The sequence below is a fragment of the Quercus suber genome, unplaced genomic scaffold, assembly GCF_002906115.3.
Source record: "Quercus suber isolate HL8 unplaced genomic scaffold, Cork oak 2.0 scaffold_24, whole genome shotgun sequence".
In the NCBI taxonomy this organism is placed as follows: domain Eukaryota; kingdom Viridiplantae; phylum Streptophyta; class Magnoliopsida; order Fagales; family Fagaceae; genus Quercus; species Quercus suber.
The window spans coordinates 1,369,333-1,388,808 of NW_027069489.1; the positions used below are offsets into that span (position 1 = coordinate 1,369,333).

At 35.5% G+C, this 19,476-nt stretch overlaps 2 protein-coding genes and 1 long non-coding RNA gene across 3 annotated transcripts; 2 read left to right on the forward strand and 1 right to left on the reverse strand.

Annotated features, from left to right (window-relative positions):
* Nucleotides 1-2,207: 2,207 nt before the first annotated feature.
* LOC136064473 (uncharacterized) lies at nucleotides 2,208-3,726 on the forward strand. Its single transcript, XR_010626083.1, has 2 exons — nucleotides 2,208-2,839; nucleotides 3,096-3,726. It is a non-coding gene; the product is annotated as an uncharacterized LOC136064473 (long non-coding RNA).
* Nucleotides 3,727-3,742: 16 nt separating this feature from the next.
* Nucleotides 3,743-6,032, forward strand: LOC112025243 (protein FAR1-RELATED SEQUENCE 7-like). Its single transcript, XM_065766249.1, has 3 exons — nucleotides 3,743-4,322; nucleotides 4,799-5,056; nucleotides 5,905-6,032. Exons 1-3 carry the CDS (start codon nucleotides 4,092-4,094, stop codon nucleotides 5,920-5,922), a joined length of 507 nt encoding a protein of 168 aa, XP_065622321.1. The 5' UTR covers nucleotides 3,743-4,091; the 3' UTR covers nucleotides 5,923-6,032.
* Nucleotides 6,033-18,445: 12,413 nt separating this feature from the next.
* On the reverse strand, nucleotides 18,446-19,183 carry LOC111990830 (flotillin-like protein 3). The gene is made up of 2 exons (XM_065766784.1): nucleotides 19,163-19,183; nucleotides 18,446-18,946 (listed from the first exon to the last, which is right to left on the reverse strand). Exons 1-2 carry the CDS (start codon nucleotides 19,181-19,183, stop codon nucleotides 18,446-18,448), a joined length of 522 nt encoding a protein of 173 aa, XP_065622856.1.
* Between the last annotated feature and the right edge of the window lie 293 nt (nucleotides 19,184-19,476).

Genomic DNA, 19,476 nt, shown 5'->3' on the forward strand with positions numbered 1-19,476 from the left:
TCAATTTCCTCTTCTATGTGACTGCAGGTCGAAGTTTCAGACTTGTTGAGCCACGTTCTATTCATATACCTAAAACTTCAGAGTCAAACCCCATTCAGCCAATCAACAATCTCACAATTCCAAAGCTTGGGGGTGGAAATATGGGTACAGGGGAACCTTCCCTCTCCTCCTCACAACCTCCCTTAATTCCCTATTCTATGTGACTGCGGGTTGAAGTTTCAGACCTGTTATGTTTTTATGGTTTTCTGCACTTTTGTTATAAGCATTTTGATTTTCTCTTGTCAAATCACCATTAGCCTTTTGTTCATTATACATTTGGAATTTTGGGCTTGATTCTCCACAATAAACACCTCTAAAGAACCCAAGGGGAGATTTGGGCCATTCTCGCATTTTCGGCCCTTGTCGCAAAAAGGTCCCCGATAGGGGTCTAAACAAGCTCGTGTATTCGCACAAATCCGAGCTTTCAAAGACGTTCGGTGTTTAAATTCAACCTCTTCGGTTTTTGTAATTAGCGCATTATAAATAAATGAATAAATAAAATTATTTCACATCCTTGGATATGAAATGTGTTATACATTCTCCACACTTTAATATTGGATATTCACATTTTATACATTAAAAAAAATGTGGACATTGATGTGAAAGAATTGTGAATACTAGAGTAGTGGACATTAGATGTTCACATTATTATAATTATTTTGCAGAGAAAAAAAGTAGCTGGAGAGAAATTAGTGTCCAAATGAAGGCTGGACTTCCACCGCGTGTACCTTCACCAGCTTCGCCAGGGGCTCCTCCTAAAAGGAAATTAGCCACATGATTAATAAAATAAGTATACCTTGTCCCTGTACTCCAAGGTTTATTTGTAACTTTTTTCTTCTCCTTTTATGCAACACTGGTTTCATGTTTGAATAAGAGAGTTAGTCATATAAATGAAAAGAAGCGTGTAGAAGGATTTTTATTATGCAATTGTGGTTTTATAGCGCATCGCATGCTAGCTCTTCAATTGAAATATATACCGTTTATAAACTAGGAACCCGAAACCAATCGATTACCAAATATGGCCTGAAAAAACAAAACAAAAAGCAAAATAAGCCGACTTCCAAGCTCTTCGACCTTCATGAGTGGGTTCTTTCATTTTTGCTTGCTAAAGTTTATGTTATCGAATAAGAGATTTGGAGTTAAAACCTCGCCTAGCTGTACTAAAAACTGATTACCATCTTAACCTAATAATAAAAACAATCATTATAGAGTGGATGCTATATGTTAAAAATTTCTCATAGATATCAACTTTTTCTTGCTAACGACTTTAATTTGTTTATTAAAAGTAAAATTAGTTATCCCACAGTGCAATCCCTATAGCTCAAATAAGCTTTTGTTGTTAGATTCATACTAGGCAAGTGAATCCAACAATATATATATATATATATATTCATATCTCGCTTTTTTTAAGTTCTCATATCCAAAAGCAGCCATTAGGAATTTCCAAAATTTATACTTATGAGTAAAATCCCACTTAAAAATTCATCTTTCAAACACGTCATAAGTATTGTTTTCCAAATCGAAATGGATTGACCAATCGAATCAAATTAACGATGAACTGACCACTAAGCTAATTTTTAAAACCAACAAATTTGGAAAAATGTAATTTTTTAGTTCCCTAAATGTAATTTTTTTTTTTTTTTGGTTGGGAATCGCTTAAATTGCAATCAAATTAACCCTGGATTTAGTAGTCAGATATAGTTTTCTTCCTTAAATAATTCCACTCAAAATGTCACCTAAACAATTGAATTAGGGTTGTCCAGTGGGCCAGGGACCTGATCAAACAGACCAAACCGAAGCCCAGCGGGTAGATCCAAATAGCCTGGTCGTTTGGATACGGGTCTTCATACTGAAATCAGTTTTAAATTTCTTCTCCCCCTCCCCTCCCCCACCCACGTGTCTTCCCCTCATTGGTAGAAAATCCACCACCTTATATTCAAAAATTATATTTTTTTCAGCCCTCATCAATTTTCAGGCAAAGTGACAAGGTTTAAGATTCTTTTCCCCACTTGTCTTCCTCTCATTGGTAAAATCTACCACCTATCTTCAAATTTTGTTTTCATCGCTCATTAATTTCTAGGCAAATTGTATACAATTGTCTTACACTCTCGTTGAGAGTATGAGATTTTCAAGCAAAATTAAAAGCAACCACTCAAACTCAAAATAAAAAAAGGACAAGGATTTCCTCCAAACAGGTTTGGAGGAATTCCTTCAAACAGGGGCAGGTGTCACTTAAAAGGAGAGACACCTCAGCTAGAGTCATGTGCAACGCACATGACCCATTTACCTGTGGAGGAGCTGTTAACCCTAACAGCGTTAGCTCTTTCTTCTCAAAACACACACGCACAGCCACTTTCTTCTCCAACACACCTACGCACGGCCACTTTCTTCTCCAACACACCCACACAGCCTCACGCCTCTCTCTCACAGCCTCAACCTCTGTTTTCTGAGCAACCTCAACCGTGAAAGCTCAATCTCAGACCGGCATCTCAACTTGAGGTCTGACCGGCAAGAGCTTGTGAGGCGGAATGGACGGCGGCCACATGCAGCAGCCGCTGCTCTCACCGGACCAACTGGACAGCCCTCCTCTTCATCTGCTTCCCCCGTCGCTGCTTCCCCCGTCGCTGGACGGCGGCCCACCCACTGCACATGCCGTTCCTCTGCCGATTCCGCCCCATCCCTTCTCTCAATCCGTTAACAGCCTTCTCTCTCTTTGCCATTCCCATCCCCCACCCATCTCTTCGCCGCCAAGGACCACCAATCCTACCACCCATCTTTTCAAGGCTCCAATTTTTTCCAGGTTTGTTACCAAATCCCTCTGTATTTGAGTTTATTTTGGTACGCTTTGTGTGATATATATGAATAATTTAACTCTAGTTTTTTCCTGCTGTGATAATTAGATTTATTGTTTTTAATTTTTTAAAAATTACCATTTTTAATTCTAGTTTTTGCTTGCTGTGATAATTACATGGTGTCTCCTGTTCCTAGATTTTAAATAGTTAGTTTGTTGAACTCACACTGATGGGACAAATGTGTTATCTATTTGTTATTTGCAGAAAATGTGATATAGGGATCCAGGCAATACGCAAGGCAAAAAGAGCATATGAGACTTTAGAAAAGAAACAGAAAGAGAGAACGTATGGGAGTTTAAGGGCATTTGAAAACCTTGGAAAGAAATGGAATTGTAAACGTGAAGAGGGATCAGAAAAAATGGACATGCTTCTAACTGCAGCCAACACTCTAAACTATGAAGAGAAATTGGCTACTGTTCAGACAGACTTACAAAAAGGATGACATTTTCTGCAGAGGACAACATTTGAATTTAACGGTTTGGTCAAGTAGTGATTTTGATTTTGTACTTGTATTCCCCGATGCCAAAAATATTATTTTTGCTGCACTGTTTACATATTTGGGTAGGTTGTAAACGGATAGACTCCGCTAACTTTTGGAAACATAAATTGGGGAAGATATGATTCTTAAGGTTGTATATTGCCAGTCAGCAGCTCCAGAAACTATTATATGTAGCCTTGACCCTGCTAAAGTGAACAGGAACTATGGCACCAGTTTAGTTGGAGAGTTTTGAGAAGCTCTGTTAAATTTGCTGCTTTGTACTTCAGTAAATGATACTGTTATTCTGTGCTGTATGTTCATTCTTTAGTATAAATTTGGATATTGCACATTGGATTTTTTTTTTCNGGACAAGGATTTCCTCCAAACAGGTTTGGAGGAATTCCTTCAAACAGGAGCAGGTGTCACTTAAAAGGAGAGACACCTCAGCTAGAGTCATGTGCAACGCACATGACCCATTTACCTGTGGAGGAGCTGTTAACCCTAACAGCGTTAGCTCTTTCTTCTCAAAACACACACGCACAGCCACTTTCTTCTCCAACACACCTACGCACAGCCACTTTCTTCTCCAACACACCCACACAGCCTCACGCCTCTCTCTCACAGCCTCAACCTCTGTTTTCTGAGCAACCTCAACCGTGAAAGCTCAATCTCAGACCGGCATCTCAACTTGAGGTCTGACCGGCAAGAGCTTGTGAGGCGGAATGGACGGCGGCCACATGCAGCAGCCGCCGCTCTCACCGGACCAACTGGACTGCCCTCTTCTTCATCTGCTTCCCCCGTCGCTGATTCCGCCCCATTCAGTTTCTCACTCAGCTAGTGCCGCTCCCATAAATTTGCCGCCAAGGACCACTGCTCCCACCGCTCCTACCGCTCCATCGTGTCTCGGCATTCTCCCTAACAGTGACAAATGCAATGGTCCTCAATTTGTTCAGGTCTGATTTTTTTTTTTTTTAAAACATTGTTTTTTTAAAGATAATTATTTCCTCAAATTGGTTTCTCAAATTGCATTACATTTGAAGTTTGAATATTTGTCCTTATGATTATGGACATAGATGAGTTCTATAGCTTAAAGCTTATGGTTTTGTTGGTTTTGAATGGGTATTTATTGTTGGTTGCCAGGATTTATATGCTACTTATTTTTTGGGAGTTTTTGAGTATAATTTTTGTTGAATAGGATGTTTAGGTATTTTGAGTTCTGAATATTGTTGTTGTTGTTGTTGATTGTGACTGTTTATAAGACTATAAGCAACTACGGTTTATTAATTTCTGTTGATTGTGACTGTTGTTGTTGTTGCTGATTTTGAGTTCTAAATATTTCTTGCTGTGTTTATTAAAAAAATTAAATATTTTTTTTTTCATATTGAATATTCTTAACACTATTGCTTTTTTTATTGGTTTTTGGATTTAGGAAGAAGCTCAAGTAAAACCTATTGATGGCAGTCCAAACACCCACAGTAAACACAATAAGGAAATTAAAGCACCAATTATTGGAATGAAATTTGACTGTGACGATAATGCATATGAGTTTTACAAACAATATGCTCATAGAATGGGCTTCAGTGTAAGGAAACAGTATGTTAGGCGAGGAAGTGCTGGACATATTAAGAGGAGAACATTTTGTTGTTCAAAAGAAGGTGAACGAGCTATTGACAAACGTCGTGAACAGGTATCTTTTCATCACCCAATTTCACGAATTGGTTGTTTAGCACAAATGACTTGTCAACTTCAAAAGGATGGTATGTTAGAAGTTGTTTCTTTTCACAAACAACATAATCATGAGTTTGCTTCTTCTCCAATGAAACACATGTTAAGATCAAATAGGAAAATAACACCTGCCCAACAAGCTTTTGCGGATGATGCAGAAAAATCTGGGGTATCAATAAAACAAACCATAGATTTGTTAAGCATGCAAGTTGGTGGTTATGAAAATCTTGGGTTTTTGAATGTTGACTATAAAAATCATGTAAATTCCAAGAGGAGGGAGGCTTTAAAGAGAGGAGATGGTCGTGCTGTGATGGATCACTTTAGACAGATGCAATTAGAAGATCCATCTTATTTTTATTCTATACAACTTGATGATGATAATCAAATTTTAAATATTTTTTGGGCTGACTCTAGATCTATAGTTGATTATGGACACTTTGGGGATGTTGTATGTTTTGACACCACTTATCGAACAAATTCATATGGTCGACCCTTTGCTCCATTTATTGGGATTAATCATCATAAACAATCAATTGTCTTTGGTGCAGCTTTACTTTATGATGAAACTATAATGTCATTCAAGTGGTTGTTTGAAACTTTTTGAGTGCAATGTCAGGAAAACAACCAAAAACTATATTTACAATCAATCTGCTGCAATGGCTAATGCAATAGAAGATGTGTTTCCTGAATCAAATAACCGTTTATGTGTGTGGCATATTTATCAGAATGCTGCTAAGCGTTTACATCATATATTTAATTCATCAAACCAATTTCGAAATGATTTTAGTCATTGTGTGTATGATTTTGAAGATGAAAATGAATGGATAGTTGCTTGGAATGACATGCTTGAGACATATGATTTAACTGATAATCCATGGTTGCGTGAAATGTTTGATGTGAAAGAGAAATGGTGTATGGTATACGGTCGACATATGTTCACTGCTGATATGAAAAAGCACTCAACGCAGTGAGTCAATGAAATAGTGTGCTAAAGAAATACTTGAAGCCAAAACATGGTCTTTTGCAATTTTTTGGACATTATTCTAGAGTTGTTAACAAGCGAGTCAAGAACTACAAGCAGAGTTCAAAATGAGAAACTGACACAGGAGAAAATTACAGTAGTATGATAACTCCAAATTTATGAATGATGCTAAATTTCATTTTACACCATAGGATAATAATACAAATTAAGAAGGGAAAAAAAAATCCAATGTGCAATATCCAAATTTATACTAAAGAATGAACATACAGCACAGAATAACAGTATCATTTACTGAAGTACAAAGCAGCAAATTTAACAGAGCTTCTCAAAACTCTCCAACTAAACTGGTGCCATAGTTCCTGTTCACTTTAGCAGGGTCAAGGCTACATATAATAGTTTCTGGAGCTGCTGACTAGCAATATACAACCTGAAGAATCATATCTTCCCCAATTTATGTTTCCAAAAGTTAGCGGAGTCTATCCGTTTACAACCTAACCAAATATGTAAACAGTGCAGCAAAAATAATATTTTTGGCATCGGGGGATACAAGTACAAAATCAAAATCACTACTTGACCAAACCGTTAAATTCAAATGTTGTCCTCTACAGAAAATGTCATCCTTTTTGTAAGTCTGTCTGAACAGTAGCCAATTTCTCTTCATAGTTTAGAGTGTTGGCTGCAGTTAGAAGCATGTCCATTTTTTCTGATCCCTCTTAACGTTTACAATTCCATTTCTTTCCAAGGTTTTCAAATGCCCTTAAACTCCCATACGTTCTCTCTTTCTGTTTCTTTTCTAAAGTCTCATATGCTCTTTTTGCCTTGCGTATTGCCTGGATCCCTATATCACATTTTCTGCAAATAACAAATAGATAACACATTTGTCCCATCAGTGTGAGTTCAACAAACTAACTATTTAAAATCTAGGAACAGGAGACACCATGTAATTATCACAGCAAGCAAAAACTAGAATTAAAAATGGCAATTTTTAAAAAATTAAAAAAAATAAATCTAATTATCACAGCAGGAAAAAACTAGAGTTAAATTATCCATATATATCACACAAAGCGTACCAAAATAAACTCAAATACAGAGGGATTTGGTAACAAACCTGGAAAAAATTGGAGCCTTGAAAAGATGGGTGGTAGGATCGGTGGTCCTTGGCGGCGAAGAGATGGGTGGGGGATGGGAATGGCAAAGAGAGAGAAGGCTGTTAACGGATTGAGAGAAGGGATGGGGCGGAATTGGCGGAGGAACGGCATGTGCAGTGGGTGGGTCGCCATCCAGCGACGAGGGAAGCAGCGACGGGGGAAGCAGATGAAGAGGAGGGCTGTCCAGTTGGTCCGGTGAGAGCGGCGGCTGCTGCATGTGGCCGCCGTCCATTCCGCCTCACAAGCTCTTGCCGGTCAGAACCTCAAGTTGAGATGCCGGTCTGAGATTGAGCTTTCACGGTTGAGGTTGCTCAGAAAACAGAGGTTGAGGCTGTGAGAGAGAGGCGTGAGGCTGTGTGGGTGTGTTGGAGAAGAAAGTGGCTGTGTGTGTGTGTTTTGAGAAGAAAGAGCTAACGCTGTTAGGGTTAACAGCTCCTCCACAGGTAAATGGGTCATGTGCGTTGCACATGACTCTAGCTGAGGTGTCTCTCCTTTTAAGTGACACCTGCCCCTGTTTGAAGGAATTCCTCCAAACCTGTTTGGAGGAAATCCTTGTCCATAAAAAAATTCGGATATCTCTCTCTCCCTCTCTTTAGTTTTCACTTTTTAATTTTCAAGCTCTCTCTAGTCTCCACTCTCCGCTCTAGCCGCCTTTGTCGTCAGCATGATGCTACCTCACTTTCTTTCCACCTCGGTCAAAATGTGTTAACACTCCTCTCCAGCTGCCTTTTTCATCACCATGATGCTACCTCACTTTCTTTTCACCCCGGTCAAAATGAGTTGAGTCTCAGTGTATTTTCTTCCTTTCTCATATCTCTTTTTTTCTTTTTCTCTATTTTGAGATATGAGTTTATTATCATTTGTTCAAATCACTTAAAAATAAAAGATTTATAGTTATTGATTTGATTTATTTAGTCATAGATTTGAGTTATCACTTATCAAACTCGAAACATTAAATGAAAAACTTGAAATCCAAACTTTAAAAAATTGAAACCCTAATACATTTTTATTTTGTTTATCTGATTTTTATTTTATTGATTATTTGTTTGATTCATTTTATTAATAATTTTTTTGATTCATTTTGTTGCCCAATCAGTAGCCCAAACCTGCCAACTGACAATTTGGACCTACCCAACTGATGACCCAAAATGCTAGGTCCAAACCTTATTATTGGTTGAGTACAGGTCCAATTCTAAGCCACCCAACTCAATCGGGTCGAATACGGGTCAGCTCCAAAGCTAAGCCAACCCGACCTGTGTACAGCCCTAAGTTGAATTATGTTGATCTTGTTCACCATGTGAGCATCATCTTATTCGCCAAAAGTCTATAGTCGTCTATCTGGTTGGTTGCAAATGGTATGAATTGTGCAGAGAACATAGAATATAAAGAAATTAAAATATACGCTAACTTACCTAGAGAGCGTTTGGATTCAGCTGAATCCGGCGTTTTCACAGCTGCGTTTTCAGATTTTTTTCTTTTTTTTTTTTTTTTTTTTGCGCGTGAACAGTAAAATCACTGTTCAGGAGACAAAAATTACTGTTCACGCACTGTTTATTATTGTTTACGTACTGTTTATGTAATAAAAAATATTAAAAATGGGTCCCACAGTACTATTTACACATTGAAAAATTATTTTGCTACAGTGTTTTCAGTTTTCAGTTTTCAATTTTCAGTTTCAGTAACAATAAGTTCAATCCAAACAAACCCCTAATGTATAGAACTACTTTTGTAATAAACATATGTGACATGTAGATGGGGATGGCGGGAACAACTACAAAATCCAAAAGTTCATATCTTCATCGCAACAATGATTAGGCAACTTAATTATAAAATCACTAAAATAGTTATTTAAAATTAAATTTATTACGACTAGTAGGTCTCCTGATGTTATTATCGTCATAAGGATGTGATCTTTCATCCTCTTGCTCTTGTCAGGTGTGGAATATTTAAAAGAAAACCCTCCGAAAGTTTTGTTTAATTAAAGGTTTTCGACAAAAATACTTGTCTTGACTTCCATGTACTTGTCTTGGAACTCATAGGTATAGCTTACCTCTTCTTAGAGTATTTATTAAGGAAGTGTAACTTACTCCCTAGAAGACAAAAATGAAGCTCAAGGCATCTATTACAATTCTGATAATCTACTTTCCCCTGTTTTTGTTTCTCTCCTCTGCAATATTAACAGTTGCAGACAACGTTGTCCTATGAATCAGTGAGTCGCTTATTTCTTTATTTTAAATTTTTTTGAGTAATGTTACAACCACAATCTATTTTATAATATATTTACAAACTGTTGTTATAATTAACTCCTTACTTGTTTTCATTTGGAGCCACCACCAATATAATTTTTATTTACTAATGACTACTTGCTATATTAGTACTTTGTAAAAAAATTTAGATCTCTAGCATTTTCATTTTTTTTGTTGATAAACAACTATATGTAAAAGATTTTTGTGTTTGTGCGTTGTTATTATTATTATTATTATTATTATTTGGCAGAGAAAAAGAGTAGCTGGAGAGCTATTACTGTCCAAATGAAATCTGGATTTCCACCGCAAATTCCTTCAACATCTTCGAAAGGAGCAGTTCCCCCCAGGCCCCACCAAGGAAATAGCACCATGATCAAAACCAAGTCCATTTAAAGAAATTAGCCACATATATTTATAAATTAAGTAAACCATTGTCCTTGTATTCCAAGCTAGTTTTCTTTTCGTCTTTTCGTTTATTATGCAATACTAGTGGTTCCATTTGCCTTGTTTTAATAGGAGAAGTTAGTTATTATCGAAAAAAAAAAAAAAAAAACCGTGTATAGGCTATATAAAGATTTTGATTATGCAATTATGGGTTTATAACTAGTCGCATGCTTGCTTTTCTACTGAATTTTTAAAAAAAGACCAGAAAAAAAAAAAAAGGTTGAATTCTATTAGATTGAGTGAATATTTGCATTAAGCTTAAATGTAAAGATACAACTCTCTCTCTCTCTCTCTCTCTCTCTCTCTCTCTCTCTCTCTCTTCTCTCTCTATATATATGTATATATATATATATATATATTTTTTTTATTGAAAATACTAAGTATTTTTACACACACACACGGGAAGAGGGGAGAAGGTTTTCTAAAAAACAGCACAAGCTTTAAAACATCTTTTACTCACACTCATTTTTCAATGTGGGATTAACCTACTATTTTTTCTTTGAGAATACTAAATATTTAACACACCCACACAACACCGGGAGAGGGTAGAATGTTTTTCAAAGAAACTTACAGTGATGTATATCTAAAAGGCCTAACTATTAGATACACAGCACAGACTTTAAACATTTTTTACTCACACTCATATTTCAATGTGAGATTAACCTACTATTTTTTCTTTTGAGAATATAAAGGGCCTAATTATTAGATACACAGCACAGACTTTAAACATTTTTTACTCACACTTATATTTCAATGTGAGATTAACCTACTATTTTTTCTTTTGAGAATATTAAGTATTTTTAACACGTACACGGGGAGAGAGGAGAAGGTTTTTTAAATAAACTTACAGTAGTGTATATCCAAAATTGCCTAACTTTTGGATATACAGCACAGACTTTAAACCTCTTTTATTCATACTCATTTTTCAACGTGGGATCAACCCATCGAAAAATTTATATCTCTAGCATTTTCATTTTTTTTTGTTCATAAATGAAAGATTTTAGTGAAACAAACAACTATATGTAAAAGATTTTTTGTGTTTGTGCGTTTTTATTATTATTATTATTGTTATTATTTGGCAGAGAAAAAGAGTAGCTGGAAAGCTATTACTGTCCTAATGAAGTCTGGATTTCACCGCAACTTCCTTCAACATCTTCAAAAGGAGCAGTTCCCCTCAGGCCCCACCAAGGAAAGAGCACCATGATCAAAACCAAGTCCATTTAAAGAAATTAGCCATATATATTTATAAATTAAGTAACCATTGTCCTTGTATTCAAGCTAGTTTTCTTTACGTCTTTTCGTTTATTATGCAATACTAGTGGTTCCATTTGCCTTGTTTTAATAAGAGAAGTTTTTTTTTTTTTTTTTTTTTTTTTAGAACCCGGACCAAGAGGACCAGGGAAGAAAACTATTATAAGGAGCATCAAATAAAAGGGGAGGAGCAATGTCCCTGAAACATCCTCAAGCCAACAACAAGGTCTGAAAGAGTTTTGGCCTTCTTGGCGAGAGCATCAGCAACTACATTACAGTTGCGTTTAACATGATTGAAATGACAAAAATCAAAATCAGTAGCTAGACTCCTGATATCATCTATGATATTTCCATACTCTGCTGACGTTGAGATGCCATGAATGATAGCCTGGATGACCACTGCAGAATCACCTTCGAAGATGACTTGCCTGAGCCCAATTTCTTTGGCGAAGAGGACCGCCCTTCGACAAGCAAGCACTTCCATTGCTGCTACAGAGGTAGAGATGTGTGTTGGGGCTGAGAGAGCACCAATTGCTTCGCCCCTGATGTCTCGGATGATCACGCCAATTCCAGCTCAGGAGCTTTCTTTGAAGACTGCTGCGTCGAAGTTGGCTTTGTAGTATGGGGCCTCTGGAGGAAGCCATTGAGACGATACCGTAACAGGTGGTGGCTTGTTTGGAACTTCTTGGATTGCGATGAACTCTTAAAGAAGAGAAGCAGCTCTTGTGATGATGTTGGTCACCGGTATCGTTGGGTGCCCAAATTTCAAGGCGTTTCGGCGGTTCCAGATTGTCCATGCTGTCATGATAAAGATCTCCTTTCTGTAATCGTCCTTCACCTGAAAAAAACAATCCAATAAAGCGTTAAAGGATGTTGGGGGGGCATGAGCAGCAGGAAGAGTCCAAGACAGAGTGTGCCAGACTTCTTCTAGCTTGTTGCACGCCCACAATGCATGCAGAGTGTCCTCGGGTTCGGTTGTGCATTGCTCATAGCAGTCGGATGAGCTGATATGTCTGTGTTGAAGGTTAACCATGGTAGGGAGGGCATTATTACATGCACGCCAAGCAAAATGTTTCACTTTGTCCGGCACCCTCAGTGACCATAAACTTCTCCAAAATTTCAACTGGGGATCAGGGGAAGAGCTACCTGCCTCACCACTATTATCCAAGGCTACCAACATCTTGTAGGCACTTTTAGTAGAAAAAATACCATTAGGTGTTAAACCCCATGTAATGTCATCAGGAGGCATTCACAAACTCAAAGGTATCCCCAATATCACAGAGGCTTCATGGGGGAGAAAAAGTCTCTCTACCACATTAGTTTTCCACATTCCTAGTTCATTATTGATAAAAGAACCCACCCTTGTATCGGCCTGAATTGAGGTAAGGGGTGAAATGACAGCTCTATTGGTTTTGGTCGGAAGCCATTTGTCTTCTTTTATTCTAACATTTTTCCCATTCCCTAACCTCCACACCATACCCCTACGGATCACATCTCTAGCTCCTAGGATACTCTTCCAAGCGTATGACCCAATGGCAGAGTCTTTGGCATCTAGAATTGAGCAATCCGGGAAGAATCTTGCTTTGAACACCTTGTGACAAAGAGAATTTGGGTTGTTAATCATACGCCACACCTGTTTAGCCAATAATGAGTCATTAAACTTCTCAATCTCTTTGAAGCCCAAACCACCANTAAGCATCGGGCTAAACTGTCTTTTAAACCTCGATAGATGCTATTTGTTGAGATAGCTGTCGAATTTTAAAATCCAGCACTTCTTCACTTGTTTCTTGGACAAACTTGCATGGTTTTAACACTTGGATTTGAACTCTTGTTTTTTGAAGCATTAAACACATCCTAAATCTATCCAATTACAAGTAAGATGCATTTTGTCAAAAGGTTAGTCAATTCTATATTAACATATGTTCCTAACATGATTTAAATATGTCTTAATAAGAGAAGGGGGGGGGGGGGGGATGTCATTGCCTCTAGTCCTCTACAACAACTTTAGAAAATTTCAAATGTGGGATGAGTTTTAGTTCAAAATTTTAAATCTAATAAGTTTGAGAAAGTTTTTTGCATTTTACACTTTTGGGTATTAGACTACAATCATATTATGCAGATATCTTAGAGTTTGACGTCATTAGTACTCTCTATATAGATATCATATATATTACATTAATTGAAAGTATGTATGCAAAAAAGCAGAGTTATTTCTCTCTTCTTTAATACTAACTTAAGTATCAGAGAGTCCATTAGCTATTTTTGACAGCTTACTCTATACTATTTTTGACTACGATATATTGTGAGTATCTGAGGGCACAAGTCAGATATAACCACAATAAAAAAAACTATTAACAATATATTCTATTATGAATTTTAGATGTATTTATCTAAATAAACCGCTGATAGGTTTAAAAATCCCATCAATTAAATCATTTCATTTTCAAAACTCTAAGAATTTTTTAAAATTAATTAAAGTCTTTTAATTTTAAGACTTCTAATAATATTTCAAATTCTTTGTCCAAACATAAACACAATATGGAGCCAATGATGCCCTTGTAAATCTTTATATACATACCTTTTTATAAATAAAAAAAAATACTAAGTATTTTTAACACACACACACGGGAAGAGGGGAGAATTTTTTTTAAAGAAACTTACAGTGGTATATATCCAAAAGGATCTAACTCTTAGATACATAGTACAAGTTTTAAACCTCTTAAACCCATACTCATTTTTCAATATGGGATTAACCTACTATTTTTTCTTTTGAGAATACTAAGTATTTTTAACACACACACACACACACACAGAGAAATGAGAAGGTTTTTTAAAAAAAACTTACAGTGATGTATATTCAAAAAACCCTAAGTCTTAGATATACATACCATTATAGTTGTAATAAATTAATAATAGAATTGTAATAATAGTAAACATTAGTAATAATTCATTATCATAAGTAGTAATAACCAAGGTTGTCCAAGTCAATAATTCCAGTTAGATAAGAAACTCGATTGAATTTATTTATACATATTATCAATAATATTGTCACATCTTTGCGGGAGTTAGGTGTTGACAACAAATTTTGAAGTTGAAAAGTAGGAAGTAATGATATATCATATATATATATATATATATAGCACACGATTTAAAGTAAAGGAACGAAATTATATTGAAAAATTTTTAAGGGACAAAATTGCCCTTTACCCTTTTCGGGCAAATTAAATAGCTTTATATCTCCTTTCCCAAATTAATTAGGAAAATGCCAATCTTTTAAAACTTGATTTATGATAAATTGAGTTAGGCCCTATAATAGCGTTTTAAGGACCTCTCGTAGCATTTTGTAACTCGACTTCAATGAAATTGAGTTATAGGTAAAAAAAAATTGCCTATAACTTGATTTCGTTGAAGTCGAGTTAAAAAACATCACTATAGGCTCTTTAAAACGTCACTATAAAGTTTCAGATTTTTTTTTTTTTTAAACTTGATTTATCATAAATCGAGTTTTAAAAGATGGGCATTTCCCTAATTTGTTTGGGAAATTGGGTATAAAGCTATTTAATTTGCCTGAAAATGACAAAGGCCAATTTTGTCCATTTTTAAGTACATATATGGTTTTTGATTGACCAAATGAAGTAAAGTCATTGCTATTTTCCAATCCAGGTAGGGATCAGCATTCAAATATTGACAAAGAAATTAACTGAGAGAAGTTTTTCCATAAAAGCGGGATAAGAGAACATGAAGAAAAGTACAAAGCCGCCACAATTATGCTTTGAAACTTCACGAGCATATTATTATTAGTTCTATTCAAAGCAAAAACATTAATTTCCCGTGGCTTTCAGACAAAGCCTTCGGGGAAAAAATTACGTGTTCGAAAGTTTAAAATATAATGACAACTTGCTTTAAAAAAAAAAAAANTGCATTCACCTCCTTCCTTGGATTCTTCATGTTGATTTTGTAAAGAGTAACAACACCAAATAAGCAAAAACCCAATCACAATACAATGGAAGACAGAATATTTTTCAAATGGAAAAATGAAAAAAGAAACACATACATAAATAGCCAGTGAAGAATGTCCACAGGAATTAAAAATAGAAAGATAACAGACCCAGACATGCACGGCATATATCATATGAAACTTTGTTAGCTCATATGCATACATCATATATCAATGTATTAGTCCAAATCTCTGAATTCAAGAATCATAAGGACAAAAACAAACAAAACAAGCCCCTCTGTCGGATTGGAGTACATAAAACTTACATTGGTCCTCGTATAATAACTAAACACATATCACAAGGAAATTGATTTCATGTCATATGCTCACAGGGACGAAAGCGTCACATAATATCTCATAGTCATTAACCCTGCCATTTAATTATTGCAACACAGTAACTGGGAATAACGCGATCCAAAGTTATTTGTACCAAGGTTGACAACACTGTCCTAAACACTTCTGGCATCTCAGAAGTCATAATCTTCAGTTGAAGTAAAAAATAAAAATTTAATAATTTCTCTAGACACGATATAGCCTATTTAAGTCATTATGTTTAAAATTGACTCACAATAGCCTCGTATAAAAACTTGTGAGACATGCAGAAGAATGAATGGTATAATCTAGATTTTTTTTGGCCAGAGATTCTTTCAATATAAATATAGCAGAGCTAAAAATAGAAGAGATAACCCTCTTTGGAAAGGAGATACGATATTATATTTTATACCTGTATACAAGCAAAAATATAATATTATATATACTCAAATCGAGCTTTATACTTACGAACTTGCTCACAAACACATAATTTGTAAGACATTTAATAATCGCGTTTAAACCTAGACTTGAGCTTAGCTTGTTTGCTGAATAACATGATAACTAAACTTTTCTCAAGTCTAAACTGCTTATGGACAACTCAGGTCATTTACCACCCTAATATTGTATGCTTTTTCATGTTCTACTCTCTTTCTACCCCTCCCTCTTGGTTACTCCCTCCGTCCTTTTTTTCTGTTTGAAAAGTCAAACTTTTAGAGAACATCATTTATTGTCTTGTTTATCTTTAAAAATGTATAAGTTTCTAAAATTACCCTTAAAAAATTTATAAAAAAATTGAATTAGTAAATTAATAGGGTATAATAGGAATATTAGTAAATTAATGACTTTTATTTTAGAAACAGGACAATATTTTGGGACATCTCAAATGGAATAGAGGACAAAAAAAATGAGACGAGTAGTATTTTTTTAATACAACAGTGTTCACCATTCCATTGTAAATAAAATGGTAAAAAAAATTATAGGTAAGAAAACTTTTATTAAGAGAGACTACATGAAAATGTCACAAAGCAGCAGAAATAGAACAAGAAAAATGAAGAAATACAAAATACTGTTCATAGAAACCTTGAGCACCATATATTTCTCGCTTTCCTTCATCCTTACAACCCAAGTCAAGCCCTTGCTCTTACCTATCAAAAACCCAACAACCTCAAGTATTTTATCAAATAGTCATCAAAAGCTCATCAAACCCTATCCAATTTTAAGCCCTAACCCTTTTTTCTACAAGTCTAAATCATGATCCAAAATCCTCTTGAGATATTAACCCACCACAAGCACACGTAGATAATTCCCCAATTTATCTTAAATCTGGCATGTTCTGGATTGGTATCCTATATGTTCATCAACAGAACTTTTGCACCTACAAACCACAAACAATTTACATAAGCATTCCACGTTGTTCAACTCTTTACTATGGACTTATGTTTCATTGAAAGTGTTATGGTTCGCTATTATCTATCATACTTTAATAGATAGCAACACTAGCATCAACATCTCTATGTTTCAAGCATGTCAATAATCAATATCACCATGTTCTATTCATTACACTAATGGATCCCGGAAAGTAATTCATCAGCCCAATTTCTTGACCCATAATTAAGGAGGGTAAAGATATATGCAGAAACCTTACCAATGCAACAAAGAATCGAACTACAACATTAGAAAACTTGATGGCAGAAGATTGCATCCACGTTTTTCTAACTGCCATGCGTTCTGCAAAGTGATTAGTAGCAGACAAAATTCCAATAAAGAGTTTAATCTTGCCCTCAGGTATAGGACGGGCTTTCCACTGATCCGACATTTCCAATACTCTTTGAGGTGAGAAACTCGGATGAGAAGTAGGGAGAGAAGTAACATAAATTGAGTGAACATCCACGTCTCCTTTAATTGTAGTCCAGTTGCATCTTCAAGAGTAAACCCCTGAAGTTATAGCAAAACCATCAGCAAAGCATCTCCCACAGTATCTTAATATCTTTAAATCAACAAGGCAAAAGAATACCCAGTAGAAACACAATCTTATAAAAAGTAAAACTAAATTTCTTTAACCAACTAACAACTTATTCAACTACTTGTATCGATCAAACAAACTAAATTTCTTGGCTAGCCTTGCACTAGTTTTTGATCCTAGTCTTATGTCTTGTCCTTCCACAGCCCACTGGTCCATGTTTCTTGAGAAGAAGAGAGGGCCAACAACTAGTGGTGTGATTTCATAATAGGGAAGAAATGAGAAGGCTCTTGAGAAGTTGCTCTTGTCTAGTCCAAGAAAGGCAAGCCAGATTTGGGGTTGAAACATTGTTGACTAGACACAAATTGTAGAAGGTAGGCACAAGTTGGAAGCATCAATGAATCCAAGATCTCTTGACATTCAAGATCAGGAAGCAAGTGGGTTTTCTAGTAGAGATAGCTATTGAAGGTAAGTTTAATGGAGAGAAAATGATGAGCATTTGACAAGGAAGAGAAGAAGAAGGTAATGGAGATGTGGTGGTGTCGATAGCAGAAGAAGGTAAAGAAGAGGCGTCAAATGCCATGAGTGCTCTAAAAAAAATTGCACTGATACCAAATTGAAACAGATGCGAATTTGATTGTAGTAACCTTCTCACAGTCTATTGAGTGTTTTGTATTGCATTTATAAGAACGATTGCACATTATAAGGAATGTAACAAATAAAGATTACAGGAATTCAAAATACGAATTGGTCAAATGCAAAACAAGGAGATATGGTTAATAATAATTAATGAAGTAAATAATATTGAAAAGAAAAGAAAACAACAAATTTACTGATCCAATAAGCATAAATTAAATTAGTATTAAAAAACTGATATTATAGAGCAAACTACCAAATATTTACCCAATGTGCCTTGCCCTCTACATTAAAGTCAAACTAAACAACCATTAGTACGTAATTTTTATCATGGCATTATTTTAATAGTACTATACTTAAAAAAAACCAAATACATTAAGGAGTAACGTCACTCAATGTGCCAAGCCAAGTAGGTGGTAGCATCCCAGTCTGCTCATGCACAGTCTTTAGTAATGGTGGCAACATGCTATATACCCCAGCAACATCCTTCATTGCCCCATTTGAACCATCTTCACCACCTTTTCCGTTAGACCAAACAGTAATCTTGGGCTGCAATCCATTCACTGCCTGTGCATTAATTCTGGCAATTTCTTGGTATATATCCTTGTTGATCATCATGTAGTCCCTTAGTGCAGTGTAATTTCCTCCAAGTTGTTTCAATAGGGTGTTCAAGTAAAAGCCTTCAGCTTGTGCGAGTGCAGTAATTCCTTCAGCCTCTTTCTTCTTTGCATACAGTGCACTATTCGAAGCTTGTTGGCATGCATAGAACTTTGCATCTGCACTTGCCTTCTCTGCCTCAGCAGCTTTCTGCTTCTCATAGAGGATTGCTTCTGCTGCTTTTTGTTTCTTGTACAGCTCCCAATTTGCCTCTTGCACCTTTATCACCAATATTTCACATTTATATTAATAAAAGGGAAATGTTAACGAGTACTCTTAAGTATTGGTTAACAGTCCACTCTTAGAGTATTGGTTAACAGTCCTTTAATAAAAAACCAATTGCTTATCATGGGTTTTGGCTTGTGTACAAGACTTGTAAGATACAAATATAAACATAAAATCATAAAGTGAACCAACTTACTAACACGCTAAAACCAAAGCAATTTGTATTACCATCAAGTATTTTCACTATATATCTTTTTATTACTCATTCTGTCCCAGTTTGTTTGTCCTTTATTCCATTTTGGGATGTCCCAAAATATTGTCCTATTTCTAAAAATAAAAGTTACTAATTTACTAATGTTCTATTATATTCCTACTTTATTTTCAAAATTATTTAAAAAGAAAACTAATAAATATTTAGAAAATCAATCTAATTGGGGCACTTTTTAATTGTCTCATTAAGAATAACTCTTTAAAAAAAAAACAAATAAATTTATTTAAGAGTAGTTTTGTAAACTTATACATTT

Excerpts from the sequence above, each read along its gene's own strand:
- LOC111990830 (XM_065766784.1), bottom strand. The coding sequence starts at position 19,183 with ATGGTAATACAAATTGCTTTG. Across the intron at positions 18,947-19,162 it reads TGGTAATACAAATTGCTTTG|GTGCAAGAGGCAAATTGGGA; the intron begins GTTTTAGCGTGT and ends TTGGTGATAAAG.
- LOC112025243 (XM_065766249.1), top strand. The coding sequence starts at position 4,092 with ATGGACGGCGGCCACATGCAGCAGCCGCCGCTCTCACCGGACCAACTG. Across the intron at positions 4,323-4,798 it reads ATGGTCCTCAATTTGTTCAG|GAAGAAGCTCAAGTAAAACC; the intron begins GTCTGATTTTTT and ends TTTTGGATTTAG.